General features: G+C 30.1%; 1 protein-coding gene across 1 annotated transcript in view; it reads right to left on the reverse strand.

Moving 5' to 3' along the window:
• The window catches only part of LOC130238108 (protein sidekick-2-like), a 464,443-nt gene that overhangs the window by 43,200 nt on the left and 404,529 nt on the right, over window positions 1-16,714 (reverse strand). Inside the window, exon 2 of the mRNA XM_056469016.1 lies at window positions 13,833-13,992. Within this exon, the coding sequence (XP_056324991.1) occupies window positions 13,833-13,992 (160 nt within the window). The remainder of the gene's footprint in view (window positions 1-13,832; window positions 13,993-16,714) is intronic.

A 16,714-nucleotide genomic window follows, 5' to 3' on the forward strand; every position in this document is an offset into this window, starting at 1 on the left:
GGAGAATGATGGGAAGGTTGGGCCGAATTCCTTCAACAGAGATTGTCATTTCTAAATCTAACATAACCTTTTGATTGTTTGTTTGTTTGTTTGTCAAAAAAGTAAGCTGAAATTAATTCTGTCAATTAAATGTTGTGCATGAATCAGAGTTTTAAAAATGTAAATACTGTCACTCTAAGGATTGTCAATGAGCAAATCAAGGCAAAGGCAGGTGCATCTTGACTAGCGTATTCAGCATTGAACACCGTTGTGTTATAAATGTTTATATTATAAGAAGTTCAGTATAAAATGTAAAAAATATGTATAATTATTAATACGATTAAATCCCTTTTTCCCTATTTATTTTAAAATATTAATAAATAAAGTATTTACCATGGCAACTTTAATGTAATATTTTAGTATATTTGCTTTCAGGCCCACCCTCAATCAAGTTTAGTTTTTGGCCCTTCATAAGAAAAAGTTTGGGCACCCTGATTTATACTATCAAATATATTTCCATATAAAAACACTGACTATAAGTTAACAAAATACTGTAAAATTTGCCATAAAATGTACACATTTCCTTTACGTTACTACCATATTTTTTTTCTAACGTCAAAATTCAGCCGCTGTTTATTTAAACCGTAAATTTTAACAGTGCACTTTAAATGACCAAGCGCCCCATTAAGTGCACTTCCCATGGTGCTCTCAACCAACTGGACGTGGTTATACTCTGACAGGTGGTGCTGTGGCTCCGAGTTTAACCTTGTAGACTTTGAAGAAGAATAAACCACCCGGCAGGAGCTGCATATAGTCAGGGTGACTTCCTCTCTATCTTCCTCTCTCCCGTTCCTTCTTTCTCTAATGAATATAATTAACCTTTAAAGAGCTGTGAGCTTGTGCAGCAGGTTGAGGGAGTCAGTAGGGGCCGGGGCTTCAGACATTGATTGATTGATGTTCAGCGCAATGTCAGGTCCCCTTTAATTAGCCTTCCGTTAACGGAGAAGAGAAAAGGCGCGAGAAGCAGAGAAGCAAAAAAAAAGCAGCAGATGAAGTTCAAACAGACATGCGTTTGGTCTGGTGATGTTACCTTGGCATACTGTCATACTCACTGAAAAAAATACTTTCAACATTTACATAATTCAATCCTCATAACATTTTGCACTAGCAAAATTATTTAAAAAATCTTAAATCAAGTACAATTAACTAAGTAATGTTCTTAGGGCTCTATTTTAATGATCTAGGCGCAAAAGCATTAAGGCCATGTCTGAATCCAATTTTGCTATTTTAAGGATGGAAAATCTGCTCTGCCCATGGTGCATGGTCTAACAGGGTTGAGCTCATTCTCTTAATGAGTTATGGGTGTGTTTTGAGAATAAACCAATCAGAATCTCATCTCCCATTCCCTTTAAGAGTCAGCTGCTGCTCCTTCTTTGAGGAGTTTTTAGCCCAATCTAGCACTGAACTAGGAGAGATTCTGGAAGCTGTCCTTTATCAAATGCTAGCTATATATATTTTTATAAGCCTCTGAAACATAATTTCAATTAACTTGTAGGCACTTCTCTGTTTGTGTCGTGTCCTTTGGAAGCCCAAATACAGAAACAGAACAAGCTCTTTGGAAATAGCAGCAATTGTCCTTCCAGCCGCAACCCATAACTGGGAAACACCCATACACTCTCACATTCACACTCACACAGCAGGGCCAGTTTTGTTAATCTAATTCACCTAAAGCACATGTTTTGGGACTGTGGGGTAATCGGGAGCATCCAGAGAAAACCCACACTAACATGGAGAGAACATGCAAACTCCACCAATATTCAATAATTAGTTAATAGCGAAAAATGATTTATTATTTAAATTTTAGAGTGCTTTTTAGAAATATCCATCATAGTTCATCACATCACCAAATGCTTGAAGACTTAATAAATGATTTACTTTCAAACATGAACATAATCTCTCCTACAATATCATAACACAGTGTCGTCACTATAGTCAGACCTAAATTCATAATAAAACTGAGAACTAAGAAAAAGCACAAAATGTCAGGAAATGTCAAAAATCCTCCAGAGCCACAAAAACCTCCGTCAGACCCCTGAGTAAACTGTTCACAGGAGCAATTTGAGCAAGTCCTTAAAGAAGTCAAAGAAAAAGTTTTCATGAAAAGAACTTGAACTAGTTCGGTTGAATAGCCTGACTCCTGCCCACTCAATGTTATTTACGCTCAAAAACACGCTCGCACAAAGCTAGGTGGACTTGAATAATTGAAAACTACCTCTGGTCGGCATTTCTATAAGTCTTGAGATTCTTGGATTGTTTATATTGACCTAAATGCATTTACATTGGAAATCATTGATATTGTGAACGACGGCTGAAGAGGCCGGTGAACTTGGCGCACATCAGTATGTGGAGAAATACTGAAAAGACTGGAATGTGCACCTGAATAAGACGAGAACATTTGTCATTGTCTGAACACTCGACCGGCCTTAACACTGTCCACTTTCACTGCATGAATAGCAATTGCATACATCTCTAATAGCTGCAATGCGCTTTATTTTCCAACTATTCTAAAGAAAACGATTTTAATACAAAGAAATCTAATCATACATTAATCTAAACCTATATATACAGTTGAAGTCAGAAATATTAGCCCCCTTGTTTATTTTCCCCCCAATTTCTATTTAACGGAGAGAAGATTTTTTCAGCACATTTCTAATCATAATAGTTAATAACTCATTTCTAATAACTGATTTATTTTATCTTTGCCATGAATGATGACAGTAAATAATATTTTACTAGATATTTTTCAAGACACTTCTATACAGCTTAAAGTGACATTTAAAGGCTTAACTAGGTTAATTAGGTTAACTTCTGTTCTGTAGACTATAGCTAAATAGCTAAAAGGGCAAATAATTTTGACCTTAAAATGTTTTTTAAAAAATTAAAAACGGCTTTTATAGTAGCTGAAATAAAACAAATAAGACTTTCTCTGCAAGAAAAAATATTATCAGACATCCCGTGAAAATGTCCTTGCTCTGTTAAACATAATTTGGGAAATATTTAAAAAAAAAAAATAAAATAAAAAATTTAAAGGGGGGGCTAATACTTCTGACACACTGGGGCACTGTTTTTTTACATGTCAGTGTTTATGAATAGATTAGGCAAATCAGTGTATAATGATGGTTTGTTCTGTAGACGAATAATAATAATAATAATAATAATAATAATAATAATAATAATAATAATAATAATAATAAATAATAATAATAATAATAAATAAATAATAATAATAATAATAATAATAATAATAATAATAATAATAATAATAATAAACAATAAATAAAAATATTGCTTAAGAGGGCTAAGAATACTGACCTTAATTTTTTTTTTATTCTAGCCAAAATAAAACAAATAAGAATATATACATGCACATCTATATATGCACATCTAAAAAAATCCATGTATTTACATTTGTCTATAATTATTTTTAAATTACTTTTAAAATGTTGAGTCCTGTAAAATACAGTAATTTATAAATAAACTAAAATTAAGTGTATTTACATATATATATATATATATATATATATATATATATATATATATACATATATATATATATATATATATACATATATATATATATATATATATATATATATATATATATATATATATATATATATATATATATATATATATATATATATATATATATATATATATATATATATATATGACCATATAAATATGCAAGTAATAATTAACATCTGTATTTATTGACAAATTAAATAAACACACTGCAAATAACACGAAATTAATGCAAAATATTTCAGGTCAATAAATGCTATTTTGCTTCTTTTTTAATTCTTCTTTAAATCAACCATTTTATATTTATCCAAGGCTGCTGAATAAAATAAGCAGACAGGCGCTGTTTCACTCTATTGTAATTCTGCATCTCGTCTGCCCCCAAATTCAGTGGAAATTGAGCTGTTGAATTTTAAAACTCATTCTCAACACTCGTTTGAATGGTGCACAACCCAGGCATGAACTGCATACTCATGAACACATTCAACAATGTCTGTAAGGTCAGATTGCAACAATTCCACCGGGAGCTTATACTGGAAACCAGACTACAAATACACTCATGCATGCACAGATATTACAGACACACAAACACACAAAGACACACACAGAGACAGTGGTTGTGGGTTGGAAGTCTCATATTTCAGGTGCTGAAGGGAATCCATTAGCATTGTCTGGACTGAAAGCTCTTCTCTGTAAGCGTGTTGATATCAGGTCACCGACATCTATAAAGCATCACAACAGACACCGCTAATGTTTACATGTAGAAAGCAAACTACAGAATGCTGCTTCATGTGCCCCAGTTAGTTATTTTTGCAGATCAGCTGAATAAAATAAAATAAAATAAAATAAAATAAAATAAAATAAAATAAAATAAAATAAAATAAAATAAAATAAAATAAAATAAAATAAAATTAAATTAAAGTAATAAATATAAGATAAAATAAAATAAGATAAAATGAAATTAATTAAATTAAATTAAATTAAATAAACATATTAATTAAGTAAATGTGATGCAGTGGCGCAGCAGGTAGTGCTGTCGCCTCACAGCAAGAAGGTCACTGGTTCAAGCCTCGGCTGGGTCAGTTGGCGTTTCTGTGTGGAGTTTGCATGTTCTCCCTGCGTTCGCGTGGGTTTCCCCCACAGTCCAAAGACATGCGGTACAGTTGAATTGAGTAGGCTAAATTGTCCGTAGTGTATGAGTGTGGATGAGTGTGTATGGATGTTTCCCAGAGAAGGGTTGCGGCTGGAAGGGCATCCGCTGCGTAAAACATGTGCTGGATAAGTTGCCTGTTCATTCCGCTGTGGCGACCCTGGATTAATAAAGGGACTAAGCCGAAAAGAAAATTAATGAATGAATATTAATTAAATAAACATATTATTATTATCATTATTATTATCATTATTATTATTATTATTATTATTATTATTATTATTATTATTATTATTATTATTATTATCATTATTATTATTATTATTATTATTATTATTATTATTATCATTATTATTATTAGTAGTATTATTATTATTATTATTAAAATAATAACATAAAATAAAAAAACAATAGTATTTAAATATTAAAAATAATAAAAATAAAATAAAATTAAATAAGATAAAATTAAATTAATTAAATTAAATTAAATAAACATATTAATTAAATAACCTTATTATTATTATAATTATTATTTTATAAAATAAAATAAAAAACAATAATAGTATTTAAATAATACAAATAATAAAAAATTATTTAAATTAAAAACAATAATAGTATTAAAATAATAAAAATAAGAAAAAAATTTATTAATGAAATTAAATTAAATTGAAAAAAGACATATTATTAAAATAAAATAAAATAAAATAAAATAAAATAAAATAAAATAAAATAAAATAAAATAAAATAAAATAAAATAAAATAAAAGTGAGGGGCATTTTGGGTAAACTTTCCCTTTAATTAAAGTATTCATTTTATGATGGATTAAGATTGATATGTGATTGAAGTGTTTTGATTTTCAGTTTGTTGAGTTTTGTGCGATAATTACAATTATTTTGTAGTACTTAAGTATTTAAGTTTGTTTTATTTGTTTTATTTTATTATTTTAGGGTTAACTTTCCTATTACTTCCTGTATTTTTTAAATGATGTAATGCATCTTATTAACTATATAATGCACCATTTACATACGGTAACAAGATTATTTAATATTTTTATTTTTCTGGGGTGAACTTTGAGGTAAATTTTTAACTTCTTATTCCCCACACAGCAAAATCCTCAGAGTAAAATATTAGAGTATTTGTTCCCACACTACAAAATAACAGCAGCCAAAGTAATGAACATTGAAAATCAAGAGTCAAATGCCTCAAAGTATAGCAAATATTGTTCTCCACAATGGTGATGTCTAACAATGAGTATTTTCAGTAAATATTACCAAGGGCTTTTAAAGACATCTGACAGAAATAAAGACTTTACGAAATTAAGTAAAACTGCTGATGCTGTTTGTGGAGATGTTTAATGATCCTCTGCTAAGATTTTGAGAAATGTAATGTGTTTTATAGGCTACGTTTACATGTACACAGGTATTTTGTAGATAGTTTTCCCCCCTACATTTGTTAAAAAAATGTATTAAATAAAAAATCTCTTCCACACATGCATGATTAAAAAACTAAAGTTTGTCCACATGAAAATGCAAAAATTCCTTATAAAGCTCTGTCACGAGCATGCCAGAGCAACAGAAGGCATTATACTCCTCACTGTAAAGTCCTATATATTTCTAAAATACATATATATTATTGGATAAAAGGGTTATATCTTCTAAATGTGCAAGAATTTCTTCTAAAAGAGTGTAAACATTATCCTGACAGCTGACTCTACAGGTAGATGAAGGTGTTAATAGAATGTAAAGGCAAAAGCAAAAAAAAAAAGTGGCAATGAGAAAGTATGGCGCAGCAGTATTTCATGAGATCTTTTGTTTTTGTGACAGCACAGTGTGAAGGCAAATTACTGCACTGAACTCCAGTCAATTGGTGCAGATCCGGCGTGAAATTGTCCCTGCTAATGTGAAAATATGGTTTGAGAGTCAGCTGTGCAAGAAACCTGTTTACTGAGGTTTCAACAGAAAAGAGCGAAAACTGATGAAAAGAAAGATCACAGAATGAAAAAGAGTCAGAATGGCCTTAAATATATATAGCTATGTAAAAAAAAAATGTTTCTTTGCATTTATTAGATATAGGTTTTAATAAAATGTTGGCATTTAGTCAACTTTTAAATGTCTTTAATGTACAGATAAAAATATGCTAAACATAATAAATAACTAATATATACTTTATAATAATCCAGGTGTACTAAATATTTATATATATATATACACACACACAAAAACAACAACAACATATAAGCAAATAAAAAGGTAAATAATAATATGGCTCACCAAAAACTACAACTATACAATCTGTATCAAATAATACACTCTACTTTAATCTTAGAAAATGAAAAGAATCAAGTCGCTGGAACCAGAACTCAGTCTTTATTGAATATATTTCCTAAATGGTGGCAAATTTGGTAAACTGGTTAGATCAGGCATGTCCAAACTCGGTCCTGGAGGGCCAGTGTCCTGCAAAGTTTAGTTCCAACCCCAATCAGACACCCCTGGGCTAGCTAATCAAGCTCTTACTAGGCTTTCTAGAAACATCCTGCAGGTGTGTTGAAGCAAGTTGGAGCTAAAATCTGCAGGACACCAGCCCTCCAGGACCGAGTTTGGACACCCCTGGGTTAGATGAATGCTCTAGAACAGGGGTTGCCAAACCTTTCAGCTAGCGACCCCCAAAATAGCAATGCCATTGACTCGCGACCCCCAATATGCTCTGAGATGGTTATACATATACAAACCTTGCATGCCACGTCGCAAACACATCAATAGGCCCAAATCTATTTTTCATTTAATTTTGGAGAAGAGGACATCACAGATGCAAAATTCGGTTTTAGTTGGAAGTACATCATCATACTGAAATAAAAGTCTCAGAAAACTTCTTGTTCATGCTGACTTTAATGCCACAGTAGCAGAGTCAGAGGAGCTGGCATTAAACAACAACACTGATGCCAGACAACTATTGATTGAGCTCATTGGGGAAAGTCTCCTTATACACACACACACAGACACGCACACACACACATGCAATTAAGTGTCAGGGGGCTGGAAAAGGAAAGGTCATTGTGTTTAAAAGACAATTCATCATTCTCTCTCTCTTTGCATAGAGGAGCATCTATGGGTAAATTAGCATTGGGCTTTGCTGAGACATTCGCTTTCACATGCCGTCGTACGACAGAAGAGACACTGGACACGTCCTGTTCAAACACTGCAGTACACAGCTGGATTTCGAATCATTTCCTCATGCATTACGGATAAACGGCTTGATTCTGATCAATGGCACTGAATTTGATTACTTCTCGACCTCTGGATGTGTAATCTGTTGTGGTCAGAATCAGGAAGAGTATAAAATAAAATAAAATAAAATAAAATAAAATAAAATAAAATAAAATAAAATAAAATAAAATAAAATAAAATAAAATAAAATAAAATAAAATAAAATAAAATAAAATAAATAAAATAAAATAAAATAAAATAAAATAAAATAATGGTTTACTCACCCTTTTTCTGTAAGTACATATCTTCAACTTCCATTGTTGTATATTTAAAACATTTAACATTTTTACAGTGTTGATTTAAAGTCCCTATTATAATTATTCTATAATAAAACGTAATTTAAAATTTTAAAAATACTTTTTTATTGTAGATTAATTATAAAAATGACTTTAAATCATTTCAAATACAAAAATGTAAAAATTTTCAAAATAATTTGTAGCTTGTAAAGAGCTTGTAAAGAATTCATAATTTTAGATCGATTTGGATGATTCTGAAGGGAAGTGTATCAGCATAAAATATAATTTAAAAAATTGACAAGCACAGTTAAATGCAACAGACAAAAGATAATTTATCATTTTCTGGTGAGACAAGCAGTATTCAGAAGCAGAAATTAAATAAACAACAACAACACTAGCGTTTTGAGTAAATAATTATGCAATGTCTAAGTAATCTATAAGCTACAAACGTTTAATGGCTCAAATGGCTCAGGTTTGCTTCAAATTCTTACAGTCAGGGCTTAAAAACATGCAAATAATAAACTTTCACTCGAAGGTTAAAATTTTACTTTCTTCACTATGGTAACTGTAATGTCAGGTCAACTATAACTCCCATTACATCGCAGATCCCTGATCTATGATAATAAATATAAATATAAATATATATATAATACACACAGTTCTCAGCATAACTGAGTAAACCCCAATTTGTAAATGAATATTTTTATCTATTTCTCAGTAAATATAGGCAATGCATTTTGGTGCATTTACACAAAACAGATTTCCTAAACAGATATATTTAATAAAATAATATTTTAGTCACCAAACATTTTTAGAAATTGAAAGATAATACAATTAAATTCAAGCAAATTATTTCAGAAACAAATTACAACCTACAAAATTTCAACAATTTTTTATTTTTAATTTTTTTGCTTCTCTTGATTTTTCCTCTTTTTAAAATTTGTATTTAATATTTTTCTATAACACAAATTTGGGTGTACTAGCTTTTGGACCGTTATCATAAGTTATTTTGTTAGATTAGCTCCAGATTTGTCTTCAATACTGAATAATCTAATGTATACGCACAAATATAATATTGTATAGCTTCCTATAAAAAAAATAAAGAATTTAAAAGATAGATTTGTGAGGGTGGTACTTATATATGCTGAGCACTGTATATTTGAAATGTATTTATTTATTAAATTTAACTGATAAGCTGAATTGTCAGTAGTCATTCCAATGAATGAATAGATAGATGGGTTAATGAATGCCAAGAACAAGAATATAAATGATTGTTTAAAATACAGCAATGGAAAAAGTTAAAAAATAATGCAAAAATAACAATTTCATAATAATTATTTTACACTCTTATATTCTGAAGGTACTGTTTATAACTGATATATTAACTTTTTATTATATAAAACTAATTTTAGCTACTATGATCAGTAATTTAGTCAAATCATTTACTCAACCATCTAGAGTAAAATTAAATGGAAAATTGTAATGAGGTGTCATTTGTACATTATTTTATTTGCATGTGCCTTTTTTGCTTTAAACATGTTTTAATTAGCTTAATTTAAAAACACTCTGCTTCTCTTATTGTTGATAATTACTTTGTTTAATTGCAGATTGCTTATATAATTTATAAATCATCTAAAAATGAATATTTAGTCACGATTTACAAACCATTATGCATATGCACTGAAAAAAAGTGTTGCACGCAAAACTGTTGCAAACAATTTATTTGTGTTGAATTTGAACAAACAAATTAAATTAAGCAATGTTCAACTTAATTTGTTTGTTTAAAATCAGCCCAAATAAATTGTTTACAACCACTTAACGTAAAAAAATTGAGTAAATCCAAGGAATCATCTTTGAATAATTTTTTAGTGTGTGACCTTTATTTATTTTATGTAACACACTAAGAAGACTTTCATCTTATGGATAGAATACACTAAAACATATATTTATAGTATCTTCGTTTATGCTCCACAGTACAAAGAAAATCATAAAGCATTAAAACAACATGACACCTAATACAGCGATGACATGACATTTTTAGGTGATGTGAGAATGTGCATATAAACATGGCTATTGTTAGAGCTCAGTAGTAACTGGATTTAGTCTATAATAAGGTAGAAGAAAATGAGTTGGTGGGAAGCTTTAGAAAAGCACAGTGACCGGCTCACAATCTGCACCCCGTCCCGTCCCTCAGTTTAATCAGCCCGTTTTATCTTTTTAATTAAAAACTCCATTCACCACAGCTCCAGAGTTTACATTATATTCTCAGGATAGTTAATTAAAAGGGAAAAAAAGTCTGAATTAGATGACCTGAGCACATTTGTTGGTAGATAGAATCGACTTTAAAAGTGAATTCCGGCTTTTCAACACTGAATAATTATTTCTGTGAATTCTCGCCCTCACAAAATAAAAAAATAAAAAATTTAACAATTTATGTCATCAGATTCCTGCAGTTATAATCATCAGGACTACGAGGTGATATAACTAATAATTTATCATATTGGTTACCTCCACTGCTTGGGAAACAATTTTAATTTTGGCCTTTAGCTGAGACGGAAACAAAGAATATTTTCCTCTTCAACACATTTCTAGCTCAGTATTATACTTAAAGGAATAGTTCACACATTTTAAATGACTAACTATTTACTTTCCCTCAAGGGGTTCCAAACCTTCATGAGTTTCTTTGTTCTGTTGAACACAAATAAAGATATTTTGAAGAAAGATTGAAATCTCTAACCTGAAAACCCCATTGATATGCATGTAAATCAAATACAATGGATGTAAATGGTTACCGGTTTTCAGCTTTCAGCAAAATATCTCCTTTTGTGTTCAAAAGAAGATGGTTATAAAGGTTTGACACAAATGAAAGGTGTACTATCCTTTTAAAATGCCTATATTTCCCATAAAAAGCTTTGAAATATGCATTTTTTTTCCATGTTTAATGTAAATGTAACGTTAAAGTGGGTGGGACATAGAGTAGCTCCTCCCCTATTTAAAAACAAACAGCCAATGGCATATTGTTTTATCACAGCTCTGCCAATGAGAGTGTTTGAGCTCAAGTGCATCAAATGAAAAGCAAACGAGAAGCGTCTTGAAGGAGGCGGGGCATGTCAAATACTAGAGAGCATTTGATTGGTTAAGATTTGATTTGAAACTATTGATCCTTTTAGGCGTAAGTGAGAAACTACAATCTTTACATGTTTATGTCATTTTTATATCTTCTAAACGCAAATTTTATCACTGTTTTGGAGCACACTAGCTTCCTAAAAGATATCCTATAGCCCAATATACTAAAACTAACATCTAAAAAACTTTATTTTAATTTCATGGGACTTTTAATATCAGGTTGACATCCTTCCAAAGTTAAAAACACTCTCATTACACACATTTCAGCATCAGCTCTATTTCTCTGTGTCTGAAATGGTTCATTCAAGGATCGGGTCTCTCTAAATCCTGCCTTTCAATGAGCGTTCTCTGCTCTGAGTGGTCAGATTGTTTGCAAACAGCCCATGAAGACAATGTTACACAAATTTGTTACAAACCTCTGTAGGTTTATGTTAAGTTAAGTTAAGAAGTAAGACTGGAATTATTGACGACTCATTTTAGGTAGTTCAGAATTGGTTCTACCAGTTTGGAGATATTGGTTATTTTGATATTTGAAATTGAGCAGAATTTAGCATTCAAAAAGGTCATATTTCACATCTCAAAGTACAAATTGGCCACTTTATAGAGACAGTTCACCTAAAAACACAGTTCACAGTAAAACGCAAAACACTTTTACAAATGACTATGTACAGTTAAAGGCAAAATTAGCCCTGCTCTGAAACTTTTTATTATTTTTTAAATAATTTTTGAACATTTAGAAGAGTTTGACTCATTTTTAAATATACAGTAATAGTTTTAGTAACTAATCAATTACAATTAGTTAGTTAATTAGTCTTTGCCATGATGGCAGTACATCCTATTTTACTAGTTATTTAGTTACTAGTATTCTGCTTAAAATACAATTCAATGCTTAACTAGCTTAATTAGGAAGTCAATGAACAACAGTGTTTTGTTCTGTAGCTAATCGAAGATAATGAAACCATTTATATTGAACCACTATTGGTAATAAGCCTAAAAAATGATTTTGTCCCAGACAAAAAAAAAAAAAAAAACTTTACAGAAAAAAACCAAATGTGTGTGTATATATATATATATATATATATATATATATATATATATATATATATATGTGTATATAATTTGGTAAAGGTTTCAAAATGATTAGGAGGGATAATTTGTTTGCCTTAAACTATAAGTTCAAAACAAATTGACCAACTAACTTGTTTTTATAAATAAATAAATACATAAATAAATAGATAAATACATTTAACAGAAAGTCATATATATTTTTGGTGCGGCACAGTAGCACAGTGGTTAGCACTGTCACCTCACAGCAAGAAGGTCACTGGTTCGAGCCCAGGCTGGGCCATGAAAGAATGAAGTTAGCTTATCAGTTTTAAGCTTATCACTTAAAAATTGAAGTGGATTGAACATAAAAAAATAAGTTGTCACCAAAAACATATATATTTTGGAATTATATGGAGTTTGTATGTTCTTCCCGTGTGGGTTTCCTCCAGGTGCACTGGTTTCCCCAACAATTCAGAGACATGTGCTATAGGTGAATTGAATAAATAAAATTAGCTGTAATGTATGTGCGTGTGAATGTGAGAGTATATGGGGGTTTCCCAATACTGAGTTGTGGCTGGAAGGACATCGCTGCGTAAAACATACGCTGGAATAGTTGGCGGTTCATTTGGCGACCCCTGATAAATCAGGCACTAGCCCGAAGGAAAATGAGTGAATGAATATATATTTGGAATAGCACAAGTGTGAATTTTGTTTTTAAATAAAATGAAAATAAAACCTTTCTATAAAATAAAACATACTTTAATCTCAGCAGGAATCCAAATATAACAAAATAAGACTTTGCATGAGCTACTTTATAATTTATATGTATCAACAACATTTTTTGAAGTATTTGGAACTTGACACATTAAAATTCCAGAGACCGGAAAACATCAAATCTAGCTGTGAAGTTAAGCTCAAAACTTTGAGTGAAAAACAAACAGTGACTCAAATCAATGTGAGATGTAAGTAGCTAAATAAACAGCTAACATATATAAATATATAAATACATAAATATATAAATAACATTTCAGAAATCAAATAATATTACTCAGTATAACTCAAGATGAAGTCAAGCGGTCTGAGCAGCCACTAAATAAAATCCACATTTCTGTCAACATGAGTTCTGATGTTAGTCTTGATGCATAACAACATAGACTGCGTGATGTTTAACACAAAACCAAAACCCTTCTGAAAGCAAATCAGTCTTGTTTAACACTGTAAGAAATGCTGGGTTCCACATAATCGATTTGTGTCGGGACAACATGAAGAAATTAAGCTATCTCATTACAAAGTTAAGTGGATTGAACATTAAACAATTAAGTTGTCCCTAAAAATCCTCAATAATCGTATTCTTTCAGCTCATTCAGCTCAACAAGTATTTTAAATAAACAGCAAACAATCATTTTTACGAAGTGACACATAAAAACACACACACACACACACACTGACCTGTACTCAAGCGAGAACCGTGTGATCTCTGTGTCGTTGTGGATCCATTTAAACTCCAAAGGCCAGCTTCCTTCAGCCATACAGGTCAGGACCAACCGGTTCCTCTCCAGATGCAACTGACTCGGTACCGGCTCTGTTTTAAAGTATGGAGGAACGTCATCTGGAGAAAACAAACACACAGAGGAAGAGAGAGAATATGAGGAATAGGGAATAGGAAAAACACAGTTTGACCTGCAGGAGGTAAACATGACCAGCAAATGTTCACAGACTGCTGTATACGGAGCCCTCACTCTGCTGCTGATATTTACAGATCAAACTTCAAACATGACCTGCTGTCTATTGAGTGCCGTTCAGCAAACCTGAAGCCTCAAGACTAAATATGAGGATGAATTTATAAATTCAAATATTTGTTTAGAAATATCTATCCATCCACCAACATTTTTTATAATGAAAAATCTAAATACGAGGACAAATAAAGATAAATTCCAACATTTATTTCAAAAATATTCATTCATTAATCCACTCATACATTCATCTATTCTTCCTTCCCCCATCCTTCACCTATCCATCCATTCATCCACCCATCCTTCCATCACCCATTTATCCAGTCAAAACACTTTCTCTCTCACACAAAAAAATAAAAATAAATAAAAAATCCTTCTCCAGCACTAAATTCTTTGAGCACAAGCAAGTTTGAATAACTTTGTTTAACTAGCACTTCTCGTATATACTGCCTCTTCTTGTTGAATTGCCGAATACCTCCTCAATTGTAAGTCGCTTTGGACAAAAGCATCTGCTATATGACTGAATTTAAATGTAAAAATATCCACACATCCATCCTTCATTGCTACACTGGTATAACTTAATCATTACCAATGCTGAGGGAATGGACCAATCAAATTTTGCAGTAAGATAAATTAAAATGTAGTATATAAATAAAATTTAAGAAATATATATTAGACAATAAATAAATAAATACAGCCTATATATTTATATAAACAATATTAACAACTGAACACTCTTATATATAATTGTGTTACAATAATAAACTAAATCTGCATAATATATTATCATTATGAAATTGTAAGTGTGCCTCACACAGATGAGCGGGTTGAACAAACCACCTGTAAAAAACACACTCTTTCTCTCTCTATGCACAAGATGTTACTATCACTCCATATTTCTAGAAAAAAAAAACATTGTGCGTTTAAGTGTGTCCTTCATACGGGTAAGTGGACTTGACAAACCACCTGTAGAAACATTCTTCTCTCCATATGCATGAGACACTTTACTTAAACTCCATCTTACAAGGACTCAATAAAGAGAACAATGTTTACTTGTGAATGTATCACAAATCATGATGCACTACTAGGTTTCATCAACCTTAAATACCTCTTATACACAATATCTTGAACAATATTGTTCTGTCTTATGTAAATGTACTTAGTCTTAGGCTATATATACATATATATATACATATATATATATATATATATATATATACATATATATATATACATATATATATATATATATATATATATATATATATACATATATATATATATATATATATACATATATATATATATATATATACATATATATATATATATATACATATATATATATATATATATACATATATATATATATATATATACATATATATATATATATATATATATATACATATACATATATATATATATATATACATATACATATATATATATATATACATATATATATATACATATATATACATATATATATATATATACATATATATATATATATATATATATATATATATATATATATATATATATATATATATATATATATATAGTTTAAGTATTTATAGTATATGAATATTTACTATTTATTATTATTAGATTTCTGCTCCAGTATGTAAGTTATGTATAGATTTAAATTGACAATAAATCTCTATTTGAACTTGAACAAATAAGGCACATTCAAAACCACTTAAATCACCTTTCTTCCCCATTCTGATGCTTGGTTTGAAGTTTCTCTTGACCATATCAACATGCCTAAATGAATAGATCTGCTACCATGTAATTGGTTCCACATACATTTGCACATCTAGACAAAAATAACCCGCTGATTAACTTACAAGCTAGATTCCTTCAGACTTTGTAGCATCCATTGAAATTCTAGTCATGTCTGTATGTGTAAAGTTCTTTTTATAACACACAGAGCACAGTCATGTCCGGTGATTTAAAGTGGATCCATGCACTCGATCTCATCTAAACGTACTCGTTCATCTAATGGAAAGATGTTCGGGAGCAGATGGAGCAGGAGGAGAACTATCAGGAGAGCTCTTCCAACCGATAGCCTGCTTACTTTTCCACACGACTACAATTTCCATTCTGATCCTAATCATCGGTGTAAATATAGACCAAATTAATTGAACGGTTGGATAATACAATTATAAGATTGAATGATAATCAAGCATTAAAATTAAACTGTCAGAATGATCTATTAGGCAGATGGTTTTGTGCTATCTCTCTGGTTTCGCTAATCTGAAGAAGCATGTTTTTAGCTCCTCCAATGAGAATGAAAGCAATGGAGAAATGAAAAACAGTGACATTTTGTATATTACTGTGTTTTTCACTAGAGTAATAATGGTTGTGCAAAACAGATAAATGTAATTAAATATATATATATATATATATATATATATATATATATATATATTAGACTTACATTACACATAGTGTGTATATAAATATATATAAATATAAATATATATATATATATATATATATATTATATATATATATATATATATATATATATATATATATATATATATATATATATATATATATATATATATATATATATATATATATATA

This window comes from Danio aesculapii, chromosome 12 (assembly GCF_903798145.1).
Source record: "Danio aesculapii chromosome 12, fDanAes4.1, whole genome shotgun sequence".
Taxonomy (NCBI): domain Eukaryota; kingdom Metazoa; phylum Chordata; class Actinopteri; order Cypriniformes; family Danionidae; genus Danio; species Danio aesculapii.